Source organism: Ixodes scapularis, unplaced genomic scaffold, assembly GCF_016920785.2.
Source record: "Ixodes scapularis isolate PalLabHiFi unplaced genomic scaffold, ASM1692078v2 PGA_scaffold2__306_contigs__length_199485367, whole genome shotgun sequence".
Classification (NCBI taxonomy): Eukaryota; Metazoa; Arthropoda; class Arachnida; order Ixodida; family Ixodidae; genus Ixodes; species Ixodes scapularis.
Genome location: NW_024609857.1, coordinates 208915 through 220562, shown reverse-complemented (window position 1 = coordinate 220562; position 11648 = coordinate 208915). Strand labels below are relative to the sequence as shown.

Below are 11648 nucleotides of genomic sequence, written 5' to 3'. Positions count from 1 at the left end.
AGGAACGCCGTTCCTTGGAACGCCGTTCCGTACAACACTGCCAGATCGAAACGGGCGGGGGCGGCGGGGACTCGAACCCAGGAGGTTCCCAGCGCAAGCTTTCGCTCCACGCTCCGAGCTGAGGCGCGTTAGCCCACTCGGCCACTTCCTCCCCTTGAAGCTTGAACGCGCGCAGCGCGCTACCGCTGCTTATATTCACACTTGAAGGAGAGGAGACTAGAGGAGGAGAGTTGCGCATGCGCGCGCGGTGTGAGTAGAAGCGAACGCACGCGAAGTGCACGCAGCTGGGGCCCTAATCTGGACACTTGGCGGAAAAGTCGGCGAGAAATTCGGCGGCTATGATTGGCCGGCGCCAAGGTCAAGTGTGGCGTTGGCCAATCGCGGCCCCCAAATTTCTCGCCGTCGTTTTCGCCACGCGTCCAGCTTAGGGCCCCTGGTAGAGAGAGAGAGCGGAGAGAGTAACGCGCAGCTGTTGGAGAGAGGGAAGGGAGAGAGTTGCGCATGCGTAGTGTGAGTGCGGACTACGACGCCGCGGGACATAGACCCGAGCAAGAGATGCTCCGCATCTAAAAACAATTGTCCAATACTAATCCCAGCGGAAGCCTTGGTATGTACCTCACCTGCTAGGCTCATGTTCATGCAACAACGGCCCGGAGGACGTTTTTTCTAACCCCTGAAAAACACAGCCTCGTTTTTTTCTGACATTATTTTATTAACAAGTTTAATTCACCGCCCATAAAAGATAAATCGACTTTTCTTCATATCCTAATATTTTATCACAGCAGAAAAAAAAACACAACAAACCTGGGGGCTCTGATGAACGCTTGTCACCGTCCCGTTCACAACCTTTCTTTATTAGAATAAAAATAAGATGGTTAATCTCATAATTCGGTAATATTCACCCTCCCCTTAATGTCTCACAAAACTCTTAAATGTAGCTTTCAGTTATTTACCTTTCGCAACGAAAACACTGGCAGTTAAAATATGCATCCCCAGAAACACGGCATTTCTAACAGTGGCGAAGACAGCAGCGAAAGGAGCACGCGATGCCAAAAAAAAAAGTTTACCTGACGAATATTATTGATTTGTTTTAGATATCGAAACATATCGTCTTCGATTTTGTTCTTGCGAATTTCGTCATACACGTCGAGGTATGACGTAATTAACTAACAATTCACAACTTTAGAGGTCCTGCAGTGACGACTGGCTGATAATTGAATGCAGACAGGCAGAATATTACCAAAAAGACAGATGTGCCCGCGGAGCGACGTTTATGCACCGATTGAGAACTTGCAGAATGACAGTGTCTCAGTTTCATAGCACCATTACTAACACGATAATCTTAAATCTTTGACGTCACTGTCACACAGAGCAAAACCAATCAAGATGCCGTCACTCCGATCCTCACTACGGAATTCCGACTATTGGCGAATTCCACGGGGCGTTTTGGAGCGCACCGGGATCAGTTGACCAGATCCGGACCGGAGCACACGATTCGAACGGGGTCGCGCCGCCTACGGATCCCCAGTGGAACATGACCACTGCTCCTGGATCGGCGGATTCCTTCCCATCATTCAACTGCCCGGGAATCCCCTTTCCGCGGCCGCCGCGGTCGTTTCGAAGCCGTTTTCGCAATCGCGGCGCTAACACGTGTTCGACGCACGAGCGGCAGGAATGGCTCGGGCGCTTCTAGCAAAGATTGCCGGAATGCCCGTAGCGCCGGCAAATACCTTCCCTTCTCCTTCCTGGAAAACGAACCGGCTGTCGAGCCAAGGGGTAAGCAAGCGGCCATTACGAATTCTTCTGATGTCGAGACAATCTAGGAGCCCAGCCCGCGACGTGCTTCTTCTTTTGAGGCGAGATGGGCGAGATCAGGCGAGATGCCCCGCGAGAAAGGAAGTCACCTGTGTGCGCCGAGGGCTGGCCCGGCTGACTTCCGGTTAAATCCCCCGAAATCGTGGGAGCGACGTTTCTCGGATCCAGATCGAGATCTGGAGCGGGGGCTAATCCAAAACGACCAGTGGAACACCTTGGTCTCGACCCCGATCGCCCAGTGAAATAGGCTCGCTCCCGAAAAGTCGATCCCGGCGCGCTCCAAAACGACCAGGGGAGTTCGCCACATTTTCTTCAATTGGGCACAAAAAAAAAAAAAAAAAAAAAATGAAAAAAGGCGCTGGGCCAACACCAGCTAGAAGACTGGTCCTGCGCATGACGTCATCGTTAGTGGACCCCCGACCCGCCCCAAGCAGCAGAAGCTCGACAAGAGTTGCCGCAATCCGGCATACGCGTTCGTCTAGGCGTTGCCGCGTGCTAATCTCGCGCTCGTTGGGAAACGCTGCACCAAACGCTGTGAACGATGCTGCCGGAAGGTATAGACAATTGCAAGCTTGGCGCCACAAGTGGTGCCCCATGCGTGCAAGCGCGTGCAACGCGCGGGTGAACGTAGCTTTGGCAAGCTCGTAATCGCACGGGCGTGCCTCCTCGAGCAGAGACATGGCGGCGGCCAGTCGCCCAGCTTGCAATCGCCTATACGCGGCGCGCTGCTTGAATCCACTAGTGATTAACGTTACTATAATAAAAAAAGTAACCTTGATCAAAGTCAGGGGATAAGATTCCTAGAATGTCTCGCGCCTTTCCGTGGTGCGTCTAATCAGCGGCGCTCGCGCTACCAGCCTATTTGGCAAGAAACGACGGAGCCGGCGGAACGTTAGATGCACATTTCCAGGGGTTGTAGGGGATTCGATTGTGGTTTTTACATGGTCAACGTAAAGTCTGCGCAAAAAGGACATCGTTCAAGAACAGTCTCTCTCCATTGGCCATGGGAGCGGTGCTGCTGGTGGCGCAAGGAACGCTATCCGCGCCCGCATACCTGCTCGCTTGCGGCGGTTTTTGAACCACACTTTTCCGTGGAGCTTCTCAATTGATAAAGTGGGGGGAGGCAGACGAGGCGCGGGCCATGTCTCCTAGCTGCTACTGGCTCGTGCGCTATCTTCGCCATTGATCTCTTTCACACAGGACTCTCAACTGATACTCCGTCTCTAGCAAGCAGGTCCAGGTCTCCACATTAGCGCCGCGACCGCTCTTAAGGATTTATCTTGTTGGTGCTAATACGCGATGATGACTATTGGCCAGGAGATCGAACTATAGGGGGAGCTTTATCGAGCTTGATATCTTTACAGCCCGGTGTTTACTAACACAGAATAACAAAGAAATTGAACCTCGCCATGCACGGTCTGGACACGAGCGCTTCACTCTTACCAGTGCTTTGGTTCCACGAGGAGCGGCCGTTCGAATCGTCACCATCGATATCGCTGATCAAAAACAAACAAGAAAGTTCGGTTTGTTGTCCCGACAGCTGAAGCGTGCCGCCAGAGGCGTGACTGTTCGATCTCTTCCCGAATATCACGGAACATCGAAATCAGCTATCGGCCCCTCCAGATGCCATGCCCGAAATGGCCGCTCAAGCGGAGGTCCGCGTCCCCGGAGCCCTCCATCCGCCGAACTTGCTGGCGAGTTCCCTGGCCACGGCGAGGCAGAGCCTGTCCTTGTAGCGGGCCGCCACCACCTGCACCCCTACGGGCAGGCCCCTCTTGTCCAGGTAGAGCGGACACGCGGTCGCGGGAACCATGGCCGTGTTGAAGAGGCACGTGTAGTTCGTGTTGTCCATGTTCGTCAGCCACTGGCCGTGGTAGCCGGGAGCGCCGAACCCCGCGGCCGGCATCACGAGCACTGCGTCGCCGTCCTGGAACAGACATGTACGCGGTAATGAAATAAAGTAGCTAATACGGAATTATTCGTTACTCGCTTAAGAAGTAACCAAGTGCGTCATTCGTTATTGAAATTTGACCGCCTTACTTCAGCTCGAAAGTAACGCGATACTCCTTCATTACTTTAAATGTGTAGTTTCCTTGTTTTCTTTTAAGCATTAGTCGTCCGATATATCCTATCATCTATAATTTCTTGCTTTTAGAGCGCAGCTCTTGGGCGCCTGTTTTCGGCTTGAGCGGCGTCGCCGTTACCGCGCAATGCATTATGGAAAACGTCCCATAATGTAACGCGCGGGCCTCACTCGTGACGTCACAAGCGTCCCGCGCGTTGCATTATGAGATTCGCACCTCTCCTATAATGTACGTGTAATAATGTATAATGTACGTAATGGTGAAACAAACCATTTTTCCTTAGGGCGGAGATATGAGGAAGTGAAAAGGACTAGATTACATAATTCCTCAAAAACTTGATTTTTAAACTGCGTAGACTTCTTGTACGCCACAAGAAGTCGGGACCTGTAGATATTTGAAATTGGTTTTATGTTAAACAATGAGAACAAGTGTTTAGCATTATCATAGTATGAAACATTGGTAATAGCAGGCACAGCTTTCTTCAGTAAAATATGTAGTTTATTTAGATATCTTATTGTTGTATTTCCCCAAACTAGATGACAAGGATTAAGTTGGGAATATACCAAAGCATTGTAAAGTTGGATCTTAACACAACGAGGTAACAATGATTTAAATTTGGTTAGCAACCCCACTGTTTTCGACAGTTTAGACGAAAGATAATCAACATGTCTATTCCAAGACATACTATTTGTAAACCAGACGCCCAAAGACTTAATAGTGTCGACAAATCCAATTTCTTCATTGTTCAAAAGCAGTGGGTTTGGGATCATACCTGTAGCATGTTGACTTTTAAATAAAATGGCTTTGTAGCGCGTTAGGTAGAAGTCCTACCTGGAGGAGCTCTTCCAGCTTGCACACGAAGCGCTGTCCCTGCGCGGTGAGGTCCGCGACGCGGGCGGGGTCCGTGAAGTCCTTTTCCCGTTCCCAGAGGGCCACCACGATGGCGGCCACCGTGTGGTGGGACCGGCCGACCAGCTTGAGCGCCAGCTCCGTCAGCGGGTTCAGCTTGCCCGTGTAGTTCTTGATGACTTCGGCGAAGGGAGGTGGAGCGCCGGACCTCACAGTTGCCATCCAGATACGCGAGGCCCGCGGCAGCTCTTCGAACGACACCTGCCGGGGCCGGGCCTCGCAAAGAGGTTCCAGACAAGCGACAGCCTGCGTCCCGTAATAAATAATAAAAAAAGTTGTTTCTATATTTTTTTTTTTTTACGTACTTTTAGACTAGAAATAACAAATGCATTATAGTTTGAAAGTGCTTTAACTGCTGAGGCCCGCCAGGGCAAGACTACCCAGTGGACAAGGCCCGCTCATTACGTCATCGTTTGTGGTGGATTACCTACCTGCCCCAAGACAAGACCCCCCGAAGCTTAACGAGAGTTCGGCGAAGAACGACGAACGCGTGTGCCTTGACGTCACCGCGTGCTATCGTCGCGATTGTTGTGAGACGCGCTGCAAGACGTGCTGGCGGCGACGCTGACGCCAGCTAGGCGGCGCTGCGTGGATCCACAAGTGATGACGTCTGGGAGAGAAAGGCGCAGGCCTTAACCTCTATACTCGTTTTCACAATAAAAACCGTAATAAGAAAACAAAAAGTGTGGCTCCTCGCGGAGCAGTACTAATTTTCCCCTTTATGTGGATAATTAAGATATATGCCGGTGCATTTCAGATTAGGTATGTGTTATGTTATCAAGACGTACACGGTTTCAAATGCCAAAGGTCTCGCCTCCTCTTCCGCCAACCAAATATCGTAAGAACTACATTCGCGCGGCGCAAGAACAATGCACAAAACCTTTTTTTCTTGAGGTGAAAACAAATGAATAGGTGCTATTGACCTTATGGCTTGATCGGAATAGACCCCTTTCGAAATTCGCGTGCCGATTATCAGGTCCGAACAACCGCACGATGGCGGAATAACTGACATCGTGGAACGTGCCAGTAATTCCGTATGATAGCGAGAGGTCGGAGCGCGGCCAATGCTATAGGAGCCAAAGAGTCAATAGGGAGTTTTAGAAAACCGTGTTACTTCCCCCTCCGCTAACCCTTCGCAACGAAGAAACCGCCACTGCGCCTGCGTGCCGATGGCCTTGGCTGTAGAGGTCCGGGTAGCGGAGGGGCTTAGCGGAGGGGGAAACACGGTCAACTAAAACTCGCTAATCAAACAACGTCGAAAGTGCAACGTCACTGCTGTCGTCACCTTTCTCTGTGGGTGTGTTTTTTCTCCTGCTCCAACACGTTGCGGTTCTAGTCCGCCATTGTGCAGGGATTCCACAGCTGCCAACACAGGCCATTATTTGGAATGGGGGTTTCAGTGAACAGAAGAGAACAAACTCGGTATGTAAATTTTGAGGCAACACGGAGGTTGCGTCGCGGCTAATTGAACATTATTTTGTTTTACCCTAAAGGATACGCGCCAAACCAGAGGGATAAATAATGGGGAAGTTCACGTTTCAAACGAACAACACAACCTTACGAATGAGTGGGGATGTAACCCTCACAAATATTCTGCAGAAGCGTGCGAAAGGTTAACCATTTTATTAAGCTTCCCCAAGCCCATAAAAGTTGAAACTTACATCAAGGACGGCTTGGCTGAATTTTTTTTGCAGGCGCCCGATGTACTTGTTACCATCGTCAACAAGGTAGAACACTTTTAATTTTTTCAAATCAACCTGGAAAGAAAAAAAACAACTTAGTTGGGAGGCAGCAAGTTATAGAGAATAAAGCGAAACATTTTTCGTGACTGTATTATCACTCACACAATAATGTAAAGTACCCCGTTTCCATATATATTATTCCAGTTCAGTATATGTTTCTCTTTTTTTTTTTCTTGTTGCGTGCATAAAACACAGAGTGCCGCAACACGTAATTTAAGTCCGTATATTTCTCTGCAAATAAGCCAGCGCCTTTTTCTTTTCACGCATAGGTTTGGTTTTAAGGCATAAGGTTTGGAGCGGCGGCTATTTACGGTTATAGGCGACAGCACAAAATGCTGCCATTGAGGACTATGTATAGTACGTGCATGACACCACACAGACACCCTAACTATTCATAAACACCCAGAGAAGTTACACTATTTCAGCTATACCGTTTTGTCCAAGTAAACGCAAAATAAACCAACGTCTCTCGTGTAAAAAGCACCTGCAGCTGTTGGCCTAAATCATCGTCAATCGCGCAATATTCGTTTTCATTGTAAGAAAACGAACGCTTGGATTTCAGTTACACCCCACTCTGAAGAGCTCACACGAGCAGTCGCCTAATTCTCTTCGCGTTTTCTTTCCTTTCGAAACGCCGATCCACAAGAGACGGCCAAGAGGCCGTTGAAACGTGACGCGATATTGTCACGGGTAGTGACCAATAAACAATAATAAACAGAAAGAAATAAACGTTTAATGTGGCGAACTTGTGCCAAAAATAACAGGGTACAAAAGATAATAACGGAGCGTCGCGGGCGTCGGAGTCGGCGTAGCAGCAGAGTCGAACGCTGGGCGAAAACTGACTGCAGATCAGCACGCGGAGTCCCTTATGTACGCGCGTTGGGTTCTGGAACAATCGGCCTAGATTGTTCGGCGACTGGAACATTCGGAACTCGACCTGACGAGAATGATCTCGAACTCACGAGAAATAAAAGAGCATTCCACTAACTGGACTCGAACCCAGACTTTCTGCGCGACAGTCAAGCACGGTAACCACTCGGCCACGCGCGCGGTCGCTCGCCGACGAGCGTGGCATTACTCCCCCCTTTAAAAAGGCATCGTCTCGATGCCACGTAAAAGGCAACAAAACAGAGCGAAACAAACAAAAAATGGGAACATACGGAGGCTCGCGAAACACAATCGTATCAAGTGGTGCACAAGATCACAGTTCGCAGTCTTATCGCGCGTAGTAAGGCTTGAGGCGCACGACGTGGACGACTTCCGGTCGTGGAGCGCGGCGTGATGAAGTCCGTATTCCGTCGGGCATCACCTCGTAGTTCAGATCCCCGAGTCGACGAAGTACTTTGTAGGGTCCGAAGTAGCGCTTCAGGAGTTTCTCACTGAGACCACGGCGGCGGATCGGTGTCCACACCCACACCCTGTCTCCGGGCTGGAAGTGGACGTCCCGACGACGAAGGTTGTAGCGGCCAGTGTCGACACGTTGTTGGGCTTGAATACGGTGTCTGGCGAGCTGGCGGACTTCTTCTGCCCGTTGGGCAACCACCTGGGCGTCGTCGCTTCCGTCGACAGCCGGTTCGTGGGGTAACATCGCGTCCAGCATTGTCGTTACATTACGACCATGAACCAGTTGGAAGGGTGTCACCCCGGTGGTCTCTTGCACGGCCGTGTTGTAGGCAAATGTGACGTATGGCAACACCTCGTTCCAGGTCTTGTGCTCCACGTCGACGTACATGGAGATCATGTCGGCGATGGTCTTGTTGAGTCTCTCCGTCAGCCCGTTGGTCTGCGGGTGGTACGCCGTTGTGCGCCGATGGCTGGTGTGGCTGAGACGAAGGATTTCTTGCGTCAGCTGGGCCATGAACGATGATCCACGGTCTGAGATTAAAACTTCGGGAGCGCCGTGCCGGAACACGATGGATTCGATAAAGAACTTGGCGACTTCCACAGCAGTCCCTACAGGAAGGGCTTTCGTTTCGGCGTACCGTGTGAGATAATCTGTGGCGACAATAATCCATCTGTTTCCTTGCGTCGATGGTGGGAAAGGACCAAGTAGATCCATTCCGATCTGCTGGAACGGTACGGTCGGGGGAGCGATCGGATGCAGGAGACCTGCCGGCTTCGTCGGTGGTTTCTTGCGTCGCTGGCACTCGTGGCACGACCGTGTGTAGAAGTGAACGGTCTTCGGCAGCTTGGGCCAGTAATACCTTTCACGAATTCGGGCAAGCGTACGGCTGTAACCAAGATGTCCGGACGTCGGGTCGTCGTGACAGGCTTGAAAGATCTCCGCTCTAAGGTCGGTGGGGATTACCAGCAGCCATGGTGTGCTGTTGTCTCCGAAGTTCTCCTTGTAAAGTTCACCTTGTCGGAGGACGAAAGTCGGCAGGGCTCTCGAAAAGACACGGGGGACAGTACCCCCTCGTCCTTCGAGGTGCTCGATTAGTGCGCGCAACTCAGGATCGTCTCTTTGACGTCGTGACATGTCGTCGGTGTTCACTGCACCTAGGAAGCACTCGTCGTCTTCGTCGTTGCTACTGCCGGAAGGTGTTTCGATGGGGGCTCTGGACAGGCAGTCGGCGTCGCTGTGCTTGCGGCCTGACTTGTAGACCACAGTCATGTTGAACTCTTGTAGTCGTAGACTCCATCGAGCGAGGCGTCCTGACGGGTCCTTGAGGTTCGCAAGCCAGCAGAGCGAGTGGTGGTCCGTGACTACACGGAACGGGCTCCCGTACAAATACGGACGAAACTTCGTGATTGCCCAGACGACAGCAAGGCATTCTTTCTCAGTCGTGGAGTAATTTTTCTCGCCTTGGACAATGTCCGACTTGCGTAGGCGATAACTCGCTCGGTGCCGTCTTGCACTTGAACCAGTACCGCGCCAAGTCCAGCGTTACGTGCGTCCGTGTGAATTTCGGTTTCCGCATCTTGATCGAAATGTCCTAGAACAGGAGGAGTCTGCAGTCGTCGCTTCAGCTCGTCGAATGCCTGCTGCTGCTTCTCGGCCCATTCGAACTTCTCGGCGTCCTTTGTGAGGTTTGTGAGTGGTGCGGAAATCCTTGCAAAATCCCGGATGAAGCGCCGATAGTAGGCACATAGTCCAAGAAACCTTCGCACGGCCTTCTTGTCTGTCGGTACTGGAAATGCTGCGACGGCGCGAGTCTTCTCTGGGTCGGGGCGAACGCCTTTGTTACTAACCACGTGACCTAGGAACTTCAGTTCGTCATAGGCGAACCGACACTTTGACGGCTTCAGGGAGAGTCCGGCGGTCCGTATGGCTTGGAGAACTGCTCGGAGTCGTCGCAAGTGCTCGTCGAAGTCGCTGGAAAACACTACGACGTCATCGAGGTAGACGAGACAGCTCTGCCACTTCAGTCCTGCCAGTACGGTGTCCATGACACGCTGGAAAGTTGCTGGAGCCGTGCACAGTCCGAAGGGCATCACCTTGAACTCGTACAGCCCATCTGGCGTGACGAAAGCTGTTTTCTCTCGGTCCCGTTCGTCGACTTCGATCTGCCAGTAGCCGCTCTTCAGGTCCATGGATGAAAAGTATCGGGAGTGGCGCAGCCGGTCTAACGTGTCGTCGATGCGGGGGAGTGGATAGACGTCTTTCTTCGTCACTGCGTTCAGCTGCCGGTAGTCCACGCAGAATCTAAGCGTTCCGTCCTTCTTCTTAACCAGTACAACTGGAGAGGCCCACGGACTGCTTGAGGGTTGGATTATGTCGTCATTCAGCATCTCTTGCACTTGCTCCTGGATCACCTCCCTTTCTTTAACGGAGACTCTGTACGGCGATCGATGCACAGGGCGCGCGTCGTCCTCGGTAACGATGCGGTGTTTCGCAATGGTGGTTTGGCGCACCCTCGACGACGTCGCGAAGCAGTCACTGTATTCGGCGAGAAGGTCACTTAGCTGCCGTCGTTTCGGGCCTGGAAGCTCGGGTCAATGTCGAGCTGCGCTGGCGCCGTAATGTGTTGCTGAGGCGGCGAGGATTCGTCAGTAATAGCGGTGATTTCGGCGGGGTTTCGGAGTTCCTCGACGTGGCCCACGGCTGCACCTTTCGTGAGGTGTTGCGTTTCGTTTCGGAAGTTCGTCACGAGGGCCACAGTCCGCCCATTCTGAAGTTCAGCCACTCCTCTTGCGACGCCTATTCCTCTTTCTAGGAGTAATTGAAGCTTGCCTTCAAGAACAACTTCACCACAGGTAGCTACATCGGCCACTACGGGTACGACAACACTTGATCGCGGCGGCAGGTTCACGTGGTCGGCAGCGACTCGGACGGCGGCTGACGCTGTTTGAGGTTTCTCTGAAGACGGAACAGGCTTGCGCAGCGTCAATCTGTTCTCACCAAGGTCGATGACGGCGCCGTATTCACACAGAAAGTCAATGCCGAGAATAACGTCTCTGGAACAGTCTTGTAGAACGATGAACTTCACAGGGCACGTTTCACCGCGGATTTCGACGCGAGCAGTGCATCTCCCAATGGGTGTGATGAGGTGCCCTCCGGCGGTTCGTATTTGAGGTCCATCCCACGGCGTCGTGACTTTTCGAAGGCGGCGGGAGAGCCTATCACTCAAGACTGAGTAGTCTGCTCCGGTGTCCACGAGTGCAGATGCGTCGTGGCCGTCGATGACGACGTTTAGGTTATTGGACACCACTGCAGCGGCGTCGTTTTGGTCTCTGGTAGCGTTCGAGTGGGGGTCCCCCGACGTTCGTGGAGGATCTTGGCGTCGGTCGTCTTCGGCAACTCCACCTCCAGGGGTTGCCGCGCCTAGTTTCCCCGGCGAGGAGCAAGGGGAGACAGGCTTTCACGTCGTGGTCGGTGCATCGGCGAAGCTGGACGTCGCGGTGACGGCGACCGGAACTCTCGGCGGGACGCAGGCTCGGGGGACTGAGGTCGTCGCAGGTACTCGTCGATCTCGATAGGGCGTTCACCATGACGGGGGCGCGGGTCGTTCGGGTGGAACCCGCGTAGCCCGAGTCGTCGGTATGGGCATCGGCGGTAGGTGTGGTCCGCTTCCCCGCAATGAAAGCACAGAGGGCGTCGGTCGGGCGTTCGCCACACGTCGGTCTTGCGGGGTGCGCGAGGCTCCGGGCAGGCGTA

General features: G+C 52.5%; 1 protein-coding gene across 1 annotated transcript in view; it reads right to left on the bottom strand.

Moving 5' to 3' along the window:
* Positions 1-691: 691 nt before the first annotated feature.
* LOC8027190 (fatty-acid amide hydrolase 2-B) overlaps positions 692-11648 on the bottom strand; it is a 36800-nt gene continuing 25843 nt past the window's right edge. The window contains exons 7-9 of the mRNA XM_029970029.4: positions 6470-6565; positions 4731-5054; positions 692-3742 (exon numbers count right to left, since the gene is read on the bottom strand). Of these exons, the coding sequence (XP_029825889.3) occupies positions 3461-3742; positions 4731-5054; positions 6470-6565 (702 nt within the window). The 3' untranslated portion in view covers positions 692-3460. The remainder of the gene's footprint in view (positions 3743-4730; positions 5055-6469; positions 6566-11648) is intronic.